The sequence below is a fragment of the Impatiens glandulifera genome, chromosome 5 (assembly GCF_907164915.1).
Source record: "Impatiens glandulifera chromosome 5, dImpGla2.1, whole genome shotgun sequence".
Classification (NCBI taxonomy): domain Eukaryota; kingdom Viridiplantae; phylum Streptophyta; class Magnoliopsida; order Ericales; family Balsaminaceae; genus Impatiens; species Impatiens glandulifera.
In genome coordinates, this window is record NC_061866.1 from 4,836,688 (window position 1) to 4,859,676 (window position 22,989).

General features: G+C 28.6%; 2 protein-coding genes across 2 annotated transcripts; one reads left to right on the plus strand and one right to left on the minus strand.

Annotated features, from left to right (window-relative positions):
* Window positions 1-5,683: 5,683 nt before the first annotated feature.
* On the minus strand, window positions 5,684-6,779 carry LOC124938218 (aquaporin PIP2-3-like). Its single transcript, XM_047478618.1, has 2 exons — window positions 6,448-6,779; window positions 5,684-6,372 (listed from the first exon to the last, which is right to left on the minus strand). The coding sequence occupies exons 1-2, from the start codon at window positions 6,734-6,736 to the stop codon at window positions 5,828-5,830; spliced, it is 834 nt and encodes a 277-aa protein (XP_047334574.1). The 5' UTR covers window positions 6,737-6,779; the 3' UTR covers window positions 5,684-5,827.
* An 8,634-nt stretch (window positions 6,780-15,413) lies between these two features.
* LOC124938368 (probable aquaporin PIP2-4) lies at window positions 15,414-16,581 on the plus strand. The gene is made up of 2 exons (XM_047478791.1): window positions 15,414-15,759; window positions 15,835-16,581. Exons 1-2 carry the CDS (start codon window positions 15,483-15,485, stop codon window positions 16,395-16,397), a joined length of 840 nt encoding a protein of 279 aa, XP_047334747.1. The 5' UTR covers window positions 15,414-15,482; the 3' UTR covers window positions 16,398-16,581.
* The last annotated feature ends 6,408 nt before the right edge of the window (window positions 16,582-22,989 follow it).

Sequence of the window (22,989 nt, forward strand, 5' to 3'; positions counted from 1 at the left end):
ACCTCTTTTTCGTTCGAGGTTGAGATGCATTGAAAAGTGTTCTATGGACGTTGCAACCAATTCTTTTATGCTCTATAGATAGACTATCTTTTGTTGGTGATACCAGCGTAGAGAAGCATCATCAAGATATTAGGGGAATAGTGGAGAACAATTGGTTCTCCAAGTCGTAATGAGGTCATTGCGGAAGCATACATTTTGAAAAAAACGGACATATCGCTTTTTCCTATGTACTTAGACAGTGCTAGAAGTTTGACACATACCAAAATAACTACTCGTTCGATAGATTTTATAGCGTCTTTCCAGTCATGGTGTTCTTCAATGATTTTGCCCCTAAGTAACTTGTTTAGTTGGGCTTGAATTTTCACCTACATGACTTGAACTTGAGCCATTTTGCGTTCATATTTCATTAACAATGTTGATCAAATGCTGGAATTTATTTTTCCTGTGTTCTTGGTGGGTTGATTACCACCTCATGTTGTACCCATGTAGTTTGTCAATATCCTCTTCGGATTCTTCATAGAGAGAGACTTCTTCTATAGCTTGTTGACCAATAGGACGGGTTTAATGGGGGTGAGCATAACTAGGGTTGTCTGGTTAGGAAATTGAGGAGAAGGGTGTATGTTTTATGATGTAGACGGAATTTGTTGATTAGCTAAAGAAGTTGTGATCAATGTGAGTTGCTCTATTATAAGCTACAAAGATTCCTTCAAAAATATCTATAAACTCGGTCGTCGAGACCATTTCAGGTACGGAGGGGTCTCCGGCCATCTAGTGGCGTATAAACGTCTGGTTTTTGGATCTCTTTCTATGGACCTTGTCACAGTCGTGGACTATTGCGATGATAAAGAGGTGAGGGTTTGTAGATGTAACTAAGTACAAATGCAATGCATATACATATAAAATGAATCCTAGAGAGTGAACATCTCTTTTTGTGATTCGATTAAACAAACATAGGGTTGTTGTATTCATACACTCGTTTAGTTTGTTACAGACATGACTCTCTTATTGATATTTTATAGAGAGAGTCTAAAAGAGAAAATGTTTGGGATTACAGACTAATAGTTCTATTGTAGCTTGTTCCTACACTATAAACTTCTTCCTCTTCGTCTTTCTTGGATCTCTTGTATTCGTCAAGAATGACGGTCAGATAGTTCTTTTGTTTTTTGGAATACCCATTTGAGAGGCATTGTGTCATTTCTTGTGGTACCTCGTATAGGCCTTGTGATCAATCGACTTGTCTATAGCAATGGTGTTTCCCATATAAGGGGGCATAAAATTACGACCAACCTATTTGTAGAGGTCGTGACTATAGTAGAATGTGATCCATTCCAAGCCTATAAGTATGATCATGGGTATCATCCATCATGTATGTCATTATCTTGATGGGGTACCATGAGAGTATATCCCTTACTTAATCGTCACTTTTTACGAGGGGTCCGGGCGAAGCTTTCTTCATTCTTCGATATTGAAGAGAGGGGGATAATACGTCTTTGGGACATACGGGTGACAAGCGTCCAAAGACGTATATAGAGGACTAGAGGTGAGCCTATTTTGCTCATAGAAGAGGTTAAGAATGAGTCGTACAAACCCATCAATGTTTCAGCCAAGATGATACCAGAGGGGTCTTTGTTTCCCTACGCATGTGCTATGCTACCTCCATAATTTTGGATGATGGCTTATGATCTTCTAGAGCCATGAAGAAATGGACCAACATGATTGTCATTGTTATTAAGGAGGATCCCATGGTTACAGGGACTTGTACATTCTTGATTTTCATTTTTGTCCATTTCTATAAGTCAATGACATTGTTTTTTAGGATTGTTTTGGATGTTGTTTTTGTATATCAATATTCCTCTTGTAAGATCTTCCTCAGAGACATGGATTTTACACACATTTTAGGTGTAGAACGTTTTTATTATCCACCATTAGGATAACTCTAAATTCTTATAAGTTAGGTATACGACCCTTTCTCTTATGTAATAAACTCGTCCCGTGTGGGCCCATCTTCTTTGAATTTGGATCATGAAGGTGAGGTTTATTTTGAAGTTTGAGGGTCAGTCCGAAAATCCCATTATTCCACTCATTTTTGTGGAAGTTTTCAACCCATGGGATTAGCTCGACATCCGTCAGTATGGACATTGTTTATGATTGAAAATTCAAAATATTTACAATCCGTTTGTTTTGAAGAGGAAGGAACATGCTTAGAATACTCACTTAGACTATATATACATACACATAATACATATATAGTAGTCACATAAGTGGTTGTAGTGACGAGGTCTTTTGGTTGTCTAGGCATGAAAAACAACCGGCTTGGTGATAGTAGACAGGTTTTTTTGTTCTAAGGGTGGAATGATAAGAGAGTTTCATTCACCGATAGTGGAGGGGGTTAATCCATACCATAAACCATGGAATATCTAATCAATTGGGAATTTCCCCCCACCTCCATAATGTTTGTGTCATATCGGACGACTCATCATCAATAGATGGGGTCGATCCTGGGTATTCTAGTTTTTCCTCTCGAAACATCACTCGGTTTGTAGCAAGTTGTCATTCCACATTGACAATATTTGTACATAGGTGTAGAAGTATCAATTCTGATCGAGTACTTCTTTGCAAAAAGAGGTTGATGTACCCTTTACACATAAAGGCTTTAAAATTAGGATAAAACTTATACGTCTTTTAAGGTGTTGTACCTTTTAAGACAAACCTATTAAGTGTTTGAAAACGTGATATAAACGTTTCAAAAAGCCAAGTTTATGTTTTCAAGTTAAATATTTAATCCCCAATAGAGTCACTAGAAAGCTGTAACACGCGAAAAACCCCATAACATCAAGTTTCATGGAAAGCTCGAGGTTCGAGAAGTTCAACATAGTTTTGCGTGTTAGGAATTTTCTCTTAAAATAAAACATTATTTTAAGATGCCATTGATTCCTGGAAACGTTTTAAAATTAATTAATTTCAGGGTTCAATTTTAAATAATTTGGGGATTTATCAAACTATAATTTGATCTTAAAAAATCCATTAGTTTAAATTAATTATTAAACGATTAGTTATTTTGAAACAGAGTCGCCAATTGATTTTAAGAAATCAATAAAAATGGATGTACGTATACAAACGTATTTTACACCAGAGTTTCATTTGGTTCGAAATTTGTTGATACTCGGAAAAGGGCTTTCGTGATATGTCCTCCGTTCCCGTTAAAGAACGATCTCTACTTTATAAACTTGTTTTTTTATAATAAAAAATTAGTTGTATAATGTTTGAGTTTTTAACCGATTATTCTTTCGGTCCTAGTCATGCTTCTAGGTTTAAGTCTTATTTAAAATATTAAAACAACAATATTAAAATTTTGGTATCTATTTTGGATAATCGATATGGAGGATTATACCTGAAGAATATCAGTCTTTTTTAAAAATATTAGGGTTTAGAAATAAACACCAAAGAAGCCTTTATCGGAATATTTTGTGGAAATATCCCAAAAATATTTAAAATGCATTTTCTTATTTTTTCAAGATTTTTAGCAAATGATTTGGAGTATCGCACCCGACCGAGAACTCCTAAATCCAAGACTGATGACTTACATCTATGACCGAGAGATTTGACTGAGAATTCTGTCACCCGACTGAGAATTCTAGCCAAGAAACGAAAAGCCTTAGCACCCCAACCGAGGGACTACCACACCCCGACCGAGAATCCTGAACTCGGACCGAGGGTTTTCTAACATAGGATCGAGGGTTCTTAGCCCTCGACCGATAAAATTCACCCAGACCTATGACACCGGTCCTAAGGCCTATTTGGTTCCTATTAACAAACTCCAAACTTATTTTTATAATTTTGGATAAATCATTTTCTAAAAATCTCAAAACATTATAAAATGATTTCAAAATATATTTGGAATATTTCCAGAAAAACTAATTTGACTAAGGTTTGTTTAGGATATATTTTTAAACCATAATGCCTTCTAAACAATGTTCTTCGGGTATTTTTCCTCACTAGTCGTCATTAGTAACAGGTACCAGCATTTAAATTATTCTTAATACAATTATTTAAATAACGCTAAATCATACGCATGCCTAGAACTGGAAGAATAATCGGTTAAAATAAAACGTTTTATAGCCGATTTTCATTAATTTTTCACTAGGTATTTTTAAAATTATCACTTTGTCTTTCATTTTTTAATTTAGTTAATGAATTATTTATTGTTGATTTTGTAGGTACCCATACACTTCATTGTATATGTTTTCAAATTATTTTGGTTGATTTGCTCGGTTGTTGGTTGCTTTATGAAAATATTTAGATAGATGCGTGATTTTCTATCTCTTGTAATGTAAATATTGATTGTTGATATATTTTTGAATTGATGTGTAATTTATTTTTCATAGGATTATGTATTATTAATTAATTTGTACATGTGATCGATTAAAAATTGTCAAGTTTTGAAATCTTGGGACACTCTTGTGCTTATTTTGAAAAGAAAAGGTAATGTGAGGGAATTAATTTTAAAGTTATTGAAAATTTAAAGTTTAAAATTGAGGCTTTATTGACGGCCACATAACTTATTAATTTGGGAGAGATTGAGATACTTAATGGGAAGTCGTCATACGCCTTCTTTATATTTTTTATATTATTTAACCTCACGACTAGAAAGTTGCCAAATAATTTAAAATTTTATAAAATTAAAAGATGTGAGTTCGACGTTTAGTTATGTGTGAGAAAGAGTTTTGTAGACAATATGTCCATAACGCCTCGCAGGTCTCTAATAATTAATTTTGATCCTTTTTCAAATTTCTTCCGCTTTACATTTTATAATTTTTCATTTTAATATTTTAAGGATTGCATTAGATAATAGGGAAGGAAGAATAAAGAGATAAACAAACCTAGAAGCTCGGAAAAATAATCCATAAACAAAGTTTTTCTAAAGGATTAGATATATTTTATTATAATTTATTTTATTTTATTTTTGTAAAAAGAGCCTAACTCAAATATGTTCTAAATTTATAAAACCCTCAAAGGCGTCCCTATTTTAATTGGTGTCCTACTCCTATTTGAACTTGTTCTATGTAATTAATAGTTAGGATTCTTTCCATCTTAACTATCTTGAATGATGCAGTCAACAAATTTAAAAATCAAACATATCTAATAAATCAAACATATCTAATATTGAAAAATCATTGATTTATATATATTTATATATATATATATATTAAATATATAATGAAACTAGGATGAAAATATATATTTATTTATTCTTCATATTTATAATAGTTATTTTTTTATAATATTTATAATTTTACTCCTAAAGCATGTTATATATATATATAGTATTATAAAAAAATAACTCTTATAAATATGAAGAATAAATAAATATATTGGTGAGAATATATCTTGAATTGTGTTTATCAGAAATACCGACCATTCGATACATAAAAACCGTTCATAACTATACAACTTAGATTTTAAGTTGAAAATCCTGACACAAAATAGAATTGAGATCCCTAAATAAAACCTTAACCAAAAGCACTTACAATAAATTTTATAATTTTAATGTTTATTTTAAATTATAGGCTTATATTTTTTAATTTTTTTAAGAAAAGAGAAAATAATTTTGTAATCAAGAACCAACCTTGGAAATTAATTATAAACAATTTGAGGTACATTATTGAAAAAAAAAAAAAAAAAAAAAAAAAAAAAGTAGCCCATCTTCTCTCGAAGACAACTTAATTTTACCATGTAGTGAATTTACATACAAATACGTACAATTATTGAAAACAACCAACATAAAAACTCGCCGTAGACACAATTTTGTAAGCATGAAGAAGATCGATCAGCTTTTGAATGATCCCAATGATTTAATAGCTGCTGCCCTAAGAACAATCTGGTGATAAAAGGCAGCTATGGCCGCTCCGATGAAGGGTCCGACCCAGAAGATCCATTGGTCATCCCAAGCTTTGTCTTTTCCGTAAATCACCGCCGCCCCAAAACTCCGAGCAGGGTTAATCCCGGTGCCGGTTATTGGGATCGTTGCCAAGTGAACCATGAAGACGGCGAATCCAATAGGAAGCGGCGCCAGAACAGGAACGTGCGAGTCACGCGCGTTTCTCTTGGGGTCGGTTGCAGAGAAAACAGTGTAAACAAGGACGAAAGTCCCAATAATTTCTGCTCCAAGTCCGGTGCCGGTGCTGTAGCCGGTGGAAAGTCCGTTGGCGCCGCCGCCGTATTTGACATAGTGAGCCTTCTGAAAGGCCTTGACCAAGCCACAACCGCAAATGGCTCCCAAGCATTGAGCCACTATGTACAGTACGGCTCTGATCAAGGACACCTTACGAGCCAAGAATAGACCGAATGTGACTGCTGGGTTTATGTGCCCACCTGTAAAATTGTATTTAATTAGTTTTAGACAATCTTAAGGAGACATATATAGTTTTGAAATGAAATGCGACTGACCGGAGATGCCGGCGGTGCAGTAAACGAGGACGAAAATCATGCCGCCGAAAGCCCAGGCAATGCCGAGGATGCCGACGCCGCCGCATTGGTCGGTTTCGGATTGGCTTTTGTAGCCGATGACAGTGAGGACAGTGATGTAGAGGAAAAGCAGAGTGGCTACAAATTCGGCGATGGTGGCTCTGTATAATGACCATTTTGTTAGCTCCTCTAGGTCAAACAGGGGTGCCGGCGGTGGGTCTTGGTAGTCCTTGGCGCTGAATTGATCTCCAACTTCGACGTCTTTACCCATCTCTGGTTTTTTTTCTTTGAGGAAGGAAGAGAAAATGCTGAATTAAGTAAGAGTTATGGGTTGAGTGAGAATCAATGAATCATAAATGATTCTATTTATAATACTTTCCTTTACCCACTCTTCTATTCTAGAGCTATCTTTCTAAAACATTTAAAATATAATAATGTAAAAATAAAAAAAAATAAAAAAGTTAATTACACTGTTCAGAAGCAGACAACCATGAGTGGGGTGGCTAATAGAATAATAATTATTGTTAAAGATTAAAGATATAGGGCTTGTTTGATTCCCTCTTCTATCCTATCCTAAATAGGTAGATATTCTCAGCCGAATTGAGGTCCGAGTCCATCATGCGGCAAGTTCTGCGTTTAATCCGTTGTCATATTTTTGGTTTAATGTTGGTTATTTGAGTTTTTTTAAAATAAAATAAATAATTTATTTGAGTTTTTAATTGATTAAAATCACTATAACAAATTTTTTTATTAAAATTTTAAATTTTATAAAAATAAATATATTTTAATATTTTAATTAATTAGTTGAGATAATTAAAAATAAATAAATGTGATATATAATTTATGAGTAAAAATCCAAAAAAAAAAATGAGATCAATCATAAAGATGACCATGATACCCATAAACGTAATACCCTGAATATTTCTGATCTGGATTGAAGATGGCAATTTAAATTGGATTTAAGTTAGAGATAAAAATACAAATGAAAATACTTTTGGGATCGAATTGACAGATGAGCAATGGTTGATAACTGGCCCAAAATTCTTCATCAATTCTTACACAAAAATAACATATATAATAAAATGATCCAAAAGAATATTTAAAATTTCTTATTCTTCTAAATCTTATCTCTAATTTTAAGTTTAATAAGTTTAATATTACTTCGTTTTCAACAAGATAGAGTAAAAATGTCATGTTACAAAGTATTTAAGATACTTATAAAAAATTGAATATACGAGATATCTCGAGAATGAAAATTGAATACGAGGAATCAACGGAGATAAAGATTGAGAATGAATAACTATATGAATTTTGGGGATAGATAATAGCATATGGTGTTGCCATCACTAATCAATCCACGTCCACCTTAACTATTATTAACAAAAAAAATTATTAATGCAATTAATATTAAATTCCTTATCTCATAAATAATTGAAATGATTATTCTTTAGCCGAAGCTGATCATTGATTAGGTTAAGTCATGGGGTGGCTCCTCTGACCTGTTGGATGGACGGTGTTTGTGTCATTATCTCTTTAATTATTTATGTTTATTTTTATTTCTTTCATTTTAATATTTCAACATATTTAGTATAATACGAAACCAGATCATATTTTAGTTTTTAATATGATAAGTCAAATTAAAATGAATTATTATAGAATTATATTATATAGAATAAAATTATCTTTTTGAGTGGATATATATCCTCTCCGGTCTTCACCTCCCCTTTCTCTGGCAATATTGATAATAAGGACGGTGTATGTGATGTGACGTTTCATCTGATTTTGAACTATTATTTTAAAATAGAAGAAACACAATTAAATATAAATAATTTTGATATATTTTAAAATTGTACAAATTATTAATTTTATATAAGGTTTGATTATGCTCATTTATAAAATGGCCAAACAATCATAGCACACATCCAAAATTCATATTACCGCCCCCATTATGGAATTTAATTTTTTTATACAAAGACTATTGAAACTTTTATTTATCTGAGGATGATATATGAGACGACAATATTGTTATTTATAATTTTAATTTTATTTATATCTTAATATTAATAATTATATCCTTGTATTAATATAATTTATTGTTTATAGTTACAATAATAAATGTGTATGTGTCGTACCATGATTTTAATTTAAAATGTTATTAATAAAAAAAATATGGCATTATAAAATTATTCTGACCTATTGGTAGCCCATAAAATTGGTTAAATTATAAAATATCATTTGATTTTATACAATTTTAGTATTAGATATATAAATTTAAACAACTTTAACAAAAAATTCTAAACAGATTAAAAATATTAGTTCATGCTAAATAATTATAAAGGTAAGTTATAAGAATAAATTGAATCAAAATATTTCTACCAACTAAAAATATAAAAAATGTACATCCTTTTTATAATTATTCTTAAAATAAAAAGAAGAAGAAAATTACAGTAACACATATTTGAACTCATAATCTTGAAGACTTTAAAGTTATAATAAAATCAACATAATGTTTCTTACTCAATTTTTTTTTCTAATTTTATTTGAGTTAGAGATCAACCAAAATTATTATTACTTATCCAAATTGATTATATATAAATGAATACTTAGGAACTAACATGATTTCAATTTCATTATAATTGTTTAAGTAGTAGAACTTGTAACTTTTGATTTTGTATGAACCACTTTTACCATGATCGTCCAATTCAATAACAATAGATTTTCTGGAGCCTTTTAGAGCTCATTTAATTAAAGAGTTTTTGAGATAAAACCTAATTTTTATTTCAAAACTTAAATATCTTATTAACAATCAAATTAAATAATTTATTATTTAAATATACCAAAACTACTATATGGCCTTGTTCTTGTCAGATTTTTATTTTAATCCCCACCCATTCACTTTTCAAATCAATTACTTCTTATTCAAATCATTTCCAAAAAGACAAAAATACTTTTTTATTTTAAATTTATATATTTAAATATTAAATATTTAGATTGAAAAAATGAAAAACTATCATTAATTAGGAAGGTAAATAAAGAAAGAATGAAATTATTATTTTAATATTAAAATAGTACGTACGGTCTTTTGTAATAATTACTTTGGGTCCAAACTATACCTATAATTTTATCATTTCTTTAAATTATCATTCTCTCCCCTACACTATATCATTTAAAATTGAAAGATAAATTAGTCTTCAAATTTTAAAAACCAAATTTTTTCTAATTTTTACCAAACAATAATTTTTATAATAAAACTCAGATAAAACCCAAAAAAAACTCATTTCCTCAAACAAACCCATCATAGGGCAGCCATAAGTATATTCTATCATAAGTTTATTTTGAGGCAGCAAATATCAAGTCTTTGGGATCATTCAAAAGCTTCAATATACAAACTGAATGAATCTCTCTAGGTGTTTTAAGTAAGATTGATGATTAAAGGTTTTAATTAATTGTGTCACTGCAAATCAAGATTGTCTTGTGGTGAAGATGGTTGCCTTTATTTTCCACATTTATGATTGTATCATCTATATTACCTTGTTGACTCACCTCTTTTACTAGTTTGAGAATTGAAATTCATTATAATTTTTTTTTTCAGAAACGGAAAAGTAATCTTATTAAAAAAGTCTAAAAGAAAATTCACATAAAATTAAGGAGAGAACAAATAAAGAAAATGTGGTTTTCTTAATAGTTTTTATTATAAAAATAATGTATTGAATAAAAATGTAGATAATTTGTATTTTTAATGAATTAAATATTATTATATATTACTCAGATTATTTAATAAATTGAAAGATGATATATCGAATCATCATTACTCATGTGATTGAAACAGACAATCTGATGCAATAAGATTTGGGTAAAAACAGAATCCAACATTATAATATGATCATTTCACCTTTTTTTCTTCTTCTTAATTCTTATAAATTATAAGTTTAAATTTAATATAAAAAAATAATTAATAAATAAATAATAAAATATAATATTTACAAAATTAAAATTAACCAGCGATGATTTATATATCAAATTTTATAAACAATTTATAAAATAAAACTGGCAAATCAAGCAATTTTTCAAAAGTTTCTACAAAGATGAATTCATTTGAGTTCTTGAACGACAAAGGTTGAAATAGAGTAAGTCGAACGAACCAATTAAATAGTCTCGGATGAATCTTTATCAAATATTCTGAGCGACATTTAAAAATATCCTTAGTTGAAAGTCAGTAAACAACGCCGGAAAAAGTCATGCCAACTGAAAATTGATCATTTACATATATAACCGAAATAATCTGAAATTCATACACATCATGGGAGGATATTTGTAAGAGATTTTCCATATAAAAGATCAAATCTAGTAACTCTTTATTAAAAAAAATAAAAAAATAACTTCAGATTCGACTATTTAATTTCAATTGCTACTAAGAATGGAACGAATACGAACTCAAAAAATGATCACCAACAGAATCGGAGGATATGATCAACAAACGATCCACCAGCAATTGAGAGTATTATTCAGATTATAAATATTTGAAACAAAAAAATCGATTCGACTAAACAAGATGTCGGGCCGAACGAAACACAACATCAACTCAAATCTGAGTAATGGAAAGAGAAACAATGCATACGTCGATGCTATAAAAGTCATCGAAAAGGTCAAGAAAATTTGATTTCTCAACTTCTTTTTCAAAAAATATTTTTCTAGATAAATGAGAATGATATGTCATTTTCAACGTAATATATATATATATATATATGAAAACTATGAATTTATAATTTTATGATGGTCATTTACCGAGCCTTGTTCATATTAACCGGGTTATTTTAATAATTTAGTCGTTTATTTAATTTTTTTTAATTGAGATTATGAAAATTTGAATTATTTATTGAAAATATTGAAAATATATTAATATATATTATATAAAATGTATTTTAATATTTTTTGTTAATAAATTAATTAATTTGATTGATGATATATATATATATATATATATATATATATATATATATATATATATATATATATATATATATATATATATATATATATATATATATATATATATATATATATATATATATATATATATATATATATATATATATATATATATATATATATATATATATATATATATATATATTGAGATTATTTAAAAGTTGTTTATACAACTCAACCCCGAATAATCACATAATATCTAATAATGGGATTATCAAGATAGAAAAAAATGGGTTTGGTTTATGAGTTTTGGAGAGAAAATAACTTATGGGTATTTGGGTATTAGAAAATGATGAAGTTTGAAAATATCAATTTAATTAGCTTTTCAATGATTAGAAGATGAACAAGGTTGAATTGACTCTTTGTAAGAAGTGATTGATAGTGATAAAGTTGAAGCCACAAAGATGAGATCTAAAGTATTTGGTTTTATAATGTACATTGTATTTAAAAGTATGTTTTTTGAATTTAGTTTTGCTACTTATGTTACTACTTTTGGGTCAAATAATATATTTGATTATAGAAACACTTATTTTTATTATTTTCTTAGTTTAATTTTCTATAAATCGTCAAAAAACCAATTAAAAGGTATAAAATAAGAGAACATTTGCTCTCACCTCTTATTATTTTATTAATCATGTTTAACACAATACATCATTTGCAGAGTTTGACATCAAATATTCTAACATAGAATTATTCACAAGTAAATAAGAATTAAACACCCTAGTTGCAATATTGTATGGATTGACATAAAAAAAAATGAAGTTTGGTTGTGGCCAATTATATATATTTTTTAAAATCATCTATTTAATAAATTAATAAATGTTTAAACACACCTAAACAAAAACATAATATGAAAAAATAAATAAGTTAAAAAATAAAATAAAAATAAATAAATACAATTAATTGGCTCGAAGGCTAAAAAATAATAAGGTCTCATACACATTCAAAAGTTTTCCAAATCTAATTATCGACATCGTATAATAATTTTTAACTAGTAGTTAAATGTTTTTCGATTTTTTCAAATGAGATAGTTCATCATAAAATTATAGAGACAGAGATAGTGTAAGTCTAAACAAGTTCACATATTTTTTTGGTCGAAAATATAAGTTAATTTTAGAGAGTGATCAACTCTATTTTTTCTTTTTAAAATCTATGACAAACTACATTATTAAATATGGTCTCATTATAAAAATGATTCAAAGAGGAAAAAAGGAATATTTATTATCGACAATTCATGAATCATGACCGTCCATTCATTGCATGATTGACAAGTGGCAGAATATCTACCACAAAACCCTTCATTTTCCAATTTCGACAAAAAAAAACGTTTGGAAATTATTTGCCTAGGAGTGATCTAATGGACACGTGGAATAGTATTAGTGGACAAATTCATAGGAAGAGAAATTTGAGTGCTCTTTGTTGTGGTCTAGGTCGGATGGACGGTGGAAATCGTCGTCCTTTTCTTTTTCATTTTTTCTATTCAATTATTTGTTTGAGTTGATAATACAAATAATTAAGTTTATTATTAAATTGTAATAATATTGTTTTCCCTTAAATTTATTGTAATAATAATAATAATAAATTAGAGAATATATATATATATATTTAAATAAGACAATATTGAGATTGGGTAAAACAAAAACCTATAAACTAAAGTTTAAAAATTATATTGGTTTGGTGCAGATGACGTGGCATATTATTTTTTACAATTATAAGTAAATTTGAGTATCAATTATTTTTTTTTTGTAAACAAGTTGAGAAAAGAAGGATGGTCCCATTATTATCAAATAGAATCTATGTTCAATTTGAGAGTGTAATTTATTTATTTATTTTTTATAAATTGAGACCAGACGTGTTAACTTAAATGAGAAAAGGAATATTACAATTCAAAAGAAACAAAAGTCACATGCATAAGTTAGGTGTCTATATGGGTGCATCATTTTCAAGGTTGGTATAATTTTGTCTTATAATTTAAGCAATTGATAATTAAAAAAATATATATGTTTTTTAAAATTATATAATAAATATATTGAGAGTCTAAATATATGATGATAATAATAATAATAATAATATATATCATGTTTTAGGATTTGTTTGATTGTACTTATAAACAATAATAAATTTTGATGGCGTAATAAATTATTATAATAATTTTTGTAAACAAGTTAGAGTGTACAGTATGTATAAACTCAAATATACATGAGCGTTAAAGAATAAACTAAATGATTTAGAATAACTAAAATAAATAAATTAAAATGATTAAATTTATTAAACACAAACAACATTAACTATTTAAATAAATGAAATATATCAAATATACACTAACTCTAACGAATAAATATATTAAATATACACTAACTCTAACGAATAAGTTGTCTATTAACTTAATATGTTCCTATTTAGTATTTTGGTTAATAAACTAATAAAAACTTTTAACAAAATTTTGAATTATTTCAAATTAACAAGTTATAACCATTTAATTTTATATAATGATTATTATTTGTATTATTAAAGTGTGTTTTAGCGATAAATATAGTATAGTTTTTAAACTGGTTCGGTCGCGACCGGACCTGCAAATCCGGTGAACCCGTAGCAAAATCAGGATTGATAAAAAAAAACATAAATGCAATCAACGTAATTAAAGTCGGCAACCCGTAGGTTGGACCAGAAATCCAGTAGCCTTCATCCTATTTTTTTTAAAAAAAAACTTATTTTCTTTCTCATTTATCACTCTTTCATTTCCCATTTCCCCGTTTTTTGGTTCTCATTGGGTTTACCTATTTATAGTTCCATGTAGATAGATTATCGATTTCTAGTTCTAGACACTGAGAATGATAAACTCTTTCATTCACCTCAAGCTCCACCTTCTACCCGAACTAGCTAATTTCGTTTTACTAGACTAAAAAACGATTTAATATGGCATTGTAAGTTATAACTTAAAACTAGTTCTTCTCAACATAAGAGTATAGTAAAAAATCGGAGGTTGTAATTTGATTTTGTCCATCACATAATCTAATTAGTCTCTTTTATTTCAAATTCTTTGAAATTCTTGTATCATTTTCTTTTTAAAATTTTGCTTATTTTGAGGTTCATTTTTCATATAGTTGATGACAGTAGTTTGATGAATATATTGTAATTGCGAAATAATATTTTGAATTTTAATCTCTATTTTGACTATTATTGTATAAAAAATTTGATAATTTTTTTTTAATTTTTATATTATTTTATTATTAAATGAAACTCACTAGTGAACCAGTTAATCCATAGTTAATCCATTGATTGAACTAGTAATTCAGGGGGCTGAGTTTCAAAACTATGGGTAATATAATACAACAACTACATTTTCATTACAAAATTAGAATAAAATTTTGTTTAAAAAGATAAAGATGACAGGTTAAAAAAAAATAGATGATAGTAGGGTTAAAAAAGATAACTATTCATATAAGAAGTGATAAGTACAAATTAAATATGTATACAAATAAAAAAAAATTACAGTGGAGAACAGTAAGTGGGCATGCCAGTAGCACTAGCACCGTCCAACACTTATTGGCCTCATTTTAAATGTTTTTTTTATTTGTTCGAGAATTCGTGGTGTCAAAGCAATCAAAGAAAAAAAAAACATTATTATTAATAAAAAAATTCTTTTACATACATGTGTTCTAAACAAGAGTTTGTTAAATTAAGTTTTCACAAATTTTTAATTTTGGATTTTATTATGTCATATACTATGCTTAAACTATTTCTCTGTCTTTATTTTAATAATTTATCTCCTATACAATCTAAAGGGATAAGTCTGACATAAAAATCAATATTTTTTAAATTTTATAAAATTAAATTGAATCAATCTAGTCATAGAAAGCAAAAAAAGAAAAGTTTGTATAGATTGGGGGCGGTGGTTAATACTTAATACAGGGACAGCACAATGCTTTCTCTTCATCTATAAATAGACACTAAAAGATTTTATCTTTATCACTCAACCATCACCAATTAATCCCTTTTTCTCTTTGAAAAAGAAGCAAGATTTGATCATGGGTAAAGACATTGAAGTTGGAACCAAGGATTACCAAGACCCACCGCCGGCACCCCTGTTTGACCTAGAGGAGCTAACAAAATGGTCATTATACAGAGCCACCATCGCAGAATTTGTAGCCACTCTGCTTTTCCTCTACATCACTGTCCTCACCGTCATCGGCTACAAAAGCCAATCCGAAGCCGACCAATGCGGCGGCGTCGGGATCCTCGGCATTGCCTGGGCTTTCGGCGGCATGATTTTCGTCCTCGTTTACTGCACCGCCGGCATCTCCGGTCAGTCACATTTCATTTCAAAACTATACATGTCTCCTTAAGATTGTCTAAAACTAATTAAATACAATTTTACAGGTGGGCACATAAACCCAGCAGTCACATTCGGTCTATTCTTGGCTCGTAAGGTGTCCTTGATCAGAGCCGTATTGTACATAGTGGCTCAATGCTTGGGAGCCATCTGCGGTTGTGGCTTGGTCAAGGCCTTTCAGAAGGCTCACTATATCAAATACGGCGGCGGCGCCAACGGACTTTCCACCGGCTACAGCATCGGCACCGGACTTGGAGCAGAAATTATTGGGACTTTCGTCCTTGTTTACACTGTTTTCTCTGCAACCGACCCCAAGAGAAACGCGCGTGACTCGCACGTTCCGGTTCTGGCGCCGCTTCCTATTGGATTCGCCGTCTTCATGGTTCACTTGGCAACGATCCCAATAACCGGCACCGGGATTAACCCTGCTCGGAGTTTTGGGGCGGCGGTGATTTATGGAAAAGACAAAGCTTGGGATGACCAATGGATCTTCTGGGTTGGACCCTTCATCGGAGCAGCCATAGCTGCCTTTTATCACCAGATTGTTCTTAGGGCAGCAGCGGTTAAATCTTTAGGATCATTCAAAAGTAGCGGTAGTACTGCCTACTAGTTGATCAAGATCTGAAAATTAAATTATGAATAAATTAAGGAGTGTTTAAGACCCTAAATCAAAATGTCTGCTGTTTTTTTGAATGATGTACTCAAAATGTAAATTTCCTCCTTTTTCTTTTTGCTGTTGGTTATCCTATTTCAAGTAATTTAATTAAGTAAAACCGAGATAATAGACTTTTTAAGTTCATATTTGAACCATTATACATAAACACTAACAAAATTTCCTGAATTTTCTACCATTTTGGGTAAAAGAGTAAGATGTGTAATAACTTTCTCTCTTAACTAATGTGGGTTGGTTTATTTGCTCTTGGGTCAAAGTGGGTTTGTTTTGCTTAAAAGTAAAGGCTACATATTTAAAATCTAAATTAGTTAGCTTTCCGAACTTGTTTACTAACTTGGTTTTTAAATAAAGGGCTTATATTTATTGTTTTGTTAAGAAAAGAAAGAGATTCCACTAGGCTTTCATCCAAAACTAAAAACCAACTCTTAGAAATTCAAAATTTGGGCTAGTTTGGCAATTGAGAAGCAACATTAAAGATATCTAACAATCGAAAGTGATATTTTGTCATGCAACTTTATAATTTTTTTATCGAGATATCTAACAATCGAATATATATAATAATATGTAAACTCTGAATTAATTTAGTTTTGTTAGAATTCTAGAAATAGAAATGAATTGATAGGTAAGTTATTGTTAAAATGCACCATTTATCATTAACAATCAAAATCATATAATTGGTTACAAATCAATTTGAATACACTGGATGCACGCTTCTTTTTGTCTTCACTACTTAATTTAGTTTAGTAATATTTTATTTGATGCATACAAATCAATCCACACACTTGCTCTTCACTAATTAATTTATTATTACCTGATATTTGTCTTTTGTTTTTACTTTTTTTTTGTTTTTTGTTTTTGTGTTTATTTACTTATTTTCACTTATTTTCACTTGTGTGTCATGTTTAAACGAACTTAATCATTTTTTACTATATATGCATCATTTTTTAAAAATAAACATAAAAATAAAACTAACCTAATAATAACTATTTGCTAAGTTATTTAACTGTTAAAGGGTTTGTTTGGTTGAAATTATTTAAATAATCGAACATAATCAAACATCATTTCATTTCATGTTTAATCCATCCTATCACTCAATGTCTAAGCATTAATATTCATTTTAGAAGATGATTGTTAGACTAAGTAGTAAAACTCCTTCAAATTAGAATATAGATTCGTTAAGTAACTATATATGTTATTCGTAAATGTAATTGCTAAGCTAAGTAGGAATATTCATTAAAATCAAAGTATATTGTTAAGCTATAACAATATTCTTTCACAACAAAAATTAATCGTTAAGCTAAGTAACAATAATTATGCAGACCATAATATAATCATTAAGCTAAGTAATTATATTTATTTAACACCCGAATGTAATTGCTAAGCTAGGTAGGATAAAAGTTCTCGTGTTCCCTAACTTAGCGGTATTCCCGAGAGGTTCGTTAGGTTTGTCTTCTCTCATCCGAAATAAATTATAAAATTGGAAATTTTCAAAACGTAGTGCCTATGTTGAAGCTTGGACATGCATTTTTCTAAACCGAGTGATTTCTACAAATTTGTCCTAGAAGGGCATTATGTAGACACTTATTTTTAAGTTCGAATTTTTATAGTTTATAAAAAATTATTTTTGAAATAATTGAATTTTCAAGAATAATTGATGTCTAACTTCAATAAGTTAAGGTAAAAAAGTTTTTTTATATATACAATAACGAAAATTTGAATTATTAATTGTTTTGTTTATTTAGATTAGAGTTTAATTATATTAAGACAAGTCTTTTCCCTTTATGAAATCATTTATTATTTTGATAAATTAATTAAAAAATTTCTTTTCAATAATAATAATTTGATTAATTGTTTAAAACTAGGAATAATTATATTATATCTACACTTTTAATTATTTTGTTTAACCAAAAGTGAAAGTACTAAAGCCTCTAGCAATAAGCAAGAGGAAAGCAATAATAAGACATTTTTGAATTAAAAATTCAAATGACCAATTAATAATGACAATAAAATCAATAGATTATTTAATCCTATTGCCTGAAAATTTGACATGTCAATTGAAGATTTCTCCCTTTTAAACCATTTTGACATGTTAAGAGTGGAATTCTTTTCAAAAGGTGTAGGTAGTTGTAAATGGGCCTTGGGCCTAGAGCTTCTCCTATCAATTTCATATATAAACACTATTCACACATGCCTTTAGGCTGCTCTATTAAAAATCACCCTAAGCAAACACCAATTTGTGTTGAGTTGTGTTTCAAAATAGTTGCTTAGGGCTCACGATTTTAACCTCAGTAGAACAAGATCGTAGCTGCATATTGTAAGCTTCTTGATCTACTTTGTTGTCTTTGTCTTTGTCTTTTAACTATATAAAAAATGCATTGTTTTACTTTTTTATTTCTTTATGTAGATGCATGTTTGCTTTCTAGTTTATGTTTTAAATCTATATTTTGTTATGTAAATATGTAATATATAAACTGACTTGTAAATAACAAAAAAAAAAAAAAAATAGAAACTAAACGAATCAAGGATCTCTTGACCCAAAAATAATTTTAAAACCAAAATCAGCCATTGAAATGACCATTTGAATGACTATCGGTCAAAAACTTTCAATTCATGAGCGAATATCGTTCCAAAAACCTAAAATCTAACCAAGAGCAAAATATATATATTATTTTGCTTTATCTGTTTAGATTTTAATTTATTAGAGATTAGATCTAAGATTTTCTTTTATATAACTATTTATATGCATGTTACTAGCATATTTGTCAAGTTTTATTTAATTTGGGTTCGATTTAGATTTGTAGACTCTCGTTCTTGTTCCCCAAATTTATATTTTTATATAAATCTAGAGTGTAACATTTTTTTAAAATAAAATATTTTTTTAAAATAAAATTATTTTGGAGAAATATTATCGTATCCATTATATACAAAAATAAATTTTATATGACTATTATTAATAAAATAAAGTGTAAAATAAATAATATTTTGATAAATATGTTAAATTTTAAATGATTTAATCTATTATTAAAAATGATATTTTATTTATATACTAAAATAAATAAACTAATATATATATATATATATATATATATATATATATTAATGTTAGTTTATTTGGACAAATAAATAGACTAAATAAAATAAATAAATATTAATTTTTTTTTTGCAATTAAAGAAAATAAAAAAAAAAAAGATAAAAATAAGAGATTATATGAAGCAAAAAATGACCGAAATTGCATGACAAACTAGTAGAGGTGTTTTTTACTGTAAATAAAATATACCGATTTCAAATGTATGAAATTGAAGTTTATAAATGGAATTAACACAAAATGAGAGCTTACAATACCTTAAAATACCTTAAATTCTTCTTAAAATGTTAAAAAAAAAAATGAATGGATAACTAACTCTCAAACAACTCACGTACGAAAAATAAAAAAATTTACACAGAAACTTGAAAATTAAAAATCGTGAATATATTTCAGCATTTTTCTTATTTTTCTCTCTGTTCTTTTTTCTTTTGCTTGTCTTGGTTTAATATAGTGGTCTAAATACTCTTGTTCACGAAGAATTTTGGCTTTCTTTCCGGGAAATGTTATTTTGGAATTTATAGTTGTAAATAGAACTTTAGTTTGCCTAGGTCATTTAGGTCATTTTTTCCTTCAAATCTACATTCTTTTTCTTTCTTTATTATCTTTAATCCTGTAAAAAAATCAAAATTAATATTTATTTATTTAATTTAACTTATTTATTTGCACAAATAAATTAGCAATAATATATATATATATATATATATATATATATATATATATATATATATATATATATATATATATATTAATCTATTTATTTTATTAACACATATAAAATAAAATAATATTTTTAATAATAGATTAAATCATTTAAAATTCAACTTATTTATTAAATTATTATTTATTTTATTTGCAACACTTTATTTTATTAAGAATAGTTGTATAACTTTTTTTTCTTGGATATATAATATTATTTCAAAACAATTTTACTTTTATAAAATATAATTAGGTAGGTTTTAAATTTATTTTAAAATATAAATTTAGGGAACAAAAGTGAGAGTGACTTTAAGTTTCTTAAATCATAATCCTAAAAACACACAAACAATTTATCATATGATGAGAGTGACTTTAAGTTTCTTAAATCATAATCCTAAAAACACACACAAACAATTTATCATATGATAATGGGTATTAAATTATATAAAATTAAATAAAGGTTTGTTTTCAATCTTTATTGGTGCATTATTTGTGTAAGTTTATGCGTGGAAGTAAATATGATGTTATAAAGTTTAGGTAAAAAAAATATTGTAAACACTTAATTTTTATATCTCAATTTATAATTTTTAATAATCTTTAATCACCTGAATTATTTTCTAATTTTTTTTATAAGGTTTTATTTCAGGTGATTTAAAATAAATACTTAATTTGGAAATGTTATTTATCTACAAATTTCTAACATAATTAAAATCTAACTAATTTTAAAATAAAATAAAAATACAAACAAATATAATTAAAAGAATTGGCGATATATATTTATTTATCACTAATATTATTTATATTTGTTTAGTAGAAAAGAAATTAAAAAAATAAAAAGTTGGTCGGATACGGGTTTTCTTCCAGATTTTGTGTTTCATTATGTACCACATTTACAAAAATATGTTAGATTTTTCATTCTCTTTTCATTACTTTTGACTCATTTAATAAAATAATATTTTGTTTGTGAAGATCATACATAATGAAACACAAAATCTAAAACATCAAATTTGGTGTCTCGTGTGCAGACATTGGACCACCGCCAGAGCCAATCAAATGGGAAAGGATCAAGTCAACTGAATAAATGGTTAACTCAAGCGTGAACCTGGGCAGGCCCAGACCAAAGTGTGAAAGCCTGAACACGGAACACCAACAGGTCACCTACACGATCACCCTACGCAGTTTGTCTTCTTCCTTGTGTAGGCATCAATGCCAACTGAAGGCAGGGGGCTCATTTGGATAAGGTAAACGGAATCCCAACTTCAGTCATACTCAATCAAATCTAATAAATTAAAATGAAAAATGATCACAATGACAGTGTGGTCATTTCTCATATCCTTAAGAGGCATCACAATAACTAGAGAGAAGAGGAATTTTGACCAAAAAGTGATCGACAATTAATGATTGTCTACCAAAACTGAAGACCATGGGCTAACATCCCGAGTTCGGGCTGCCTATAAAAAAAATCTTCGTCATTCTAAAAAGAGAAGAGAAGAAAGAAGAAAGACATTCACACGAAAAACTGTCATTAACAAGTTTCTTCAAGCTTTTGTGTTTTTTTTTTTTAAACAAAGACATTACTAAGTCAAAAGTTTCTTAAAGTTGATAGAAGTTATCCCAAATCATTGTAAGTTATCAATTTAAGTATAATATAAGTTTTAAACAAATTTAAAATTTTACAAATTTGAGTTTTTATGTTCTTCAATATTGCGTTGTTCTTCATTTGGTTGATTGAAAAACATTCCTTACATCATTTAGAAGTTTTTTTTCGATTTGTAATTGATCCATTCATTTTAAATAAGAAATGCTCAATTTGAATTTTTTAAAATGGAGTGTTTTCTTGAACTCTAAAGCATCCTAATAGCTTCTAAATAATATAGGGAGTATTTTTTTTAACCAACCCAAATGATTTGATTTAGTTTTTATTTGGGGGAAAACGACTTATAGTAATTTCATTAAAAACTCTCAAAAATGGAAAAAAATCCAAGAGTTTTGTGAATCATTCTAGACAGGTCGATCTAGAGATGATTTTAGTTTCGTAACAGTCAAATGAATTAAAACGAAAAATAAACGCAAAGTGTTATCTCACAATCATGTTTTCTAAACTAGTGACTTTATTGACTACTAAATTCCAGTTTCTATAGATATTCCAATTCTGCTATGTCTTTGAAATCCGTCTCCACGTTCCCGCGAGTGCGTCGCAATCTAAAAATGTCCTTCCATAGCTCATGCACATTCCTGCGGACCCTTCCGTAGATTCTGGCATTTCTTTCCTACCAAATATTGTAGACCGATGCTTTAAATCCACACTTGTATAGGTTCGAATTGAATCTGATGTTTTGGCTTTAAGAATCTGTAAGAATCGTTGTTGTTTTGATCTCTTCTAGTTCTTCGGGAAGCTGGTCAACTCCAAGCTTCTAGCGAATCTGTCCCAAAATTCTGAAGCGATTTGGAAGCTACCAAATAGGTGATCGGTCGTTTCTTCATTCCTATTGCACAGAAGACAGCTCACATCCGGGATACTCATGTATTTTCTGATTCGATCTATAGTGCTAAGCCTTTCTCAGAAAGTGAGCCATAGAAACTGATGTCGCGGTATAATCTTTGTCGACCAAACTAGGGGAGCCCAGTCAACCTTCTGTTATTTTTTTCAAATGGCGTCCCACACCCTATTTGAAACCAATTTTCCATTTTCTTCAACATTGATTTTGAGTTAAATATTTTCTTTAACGATCAACTCATACCTTCAT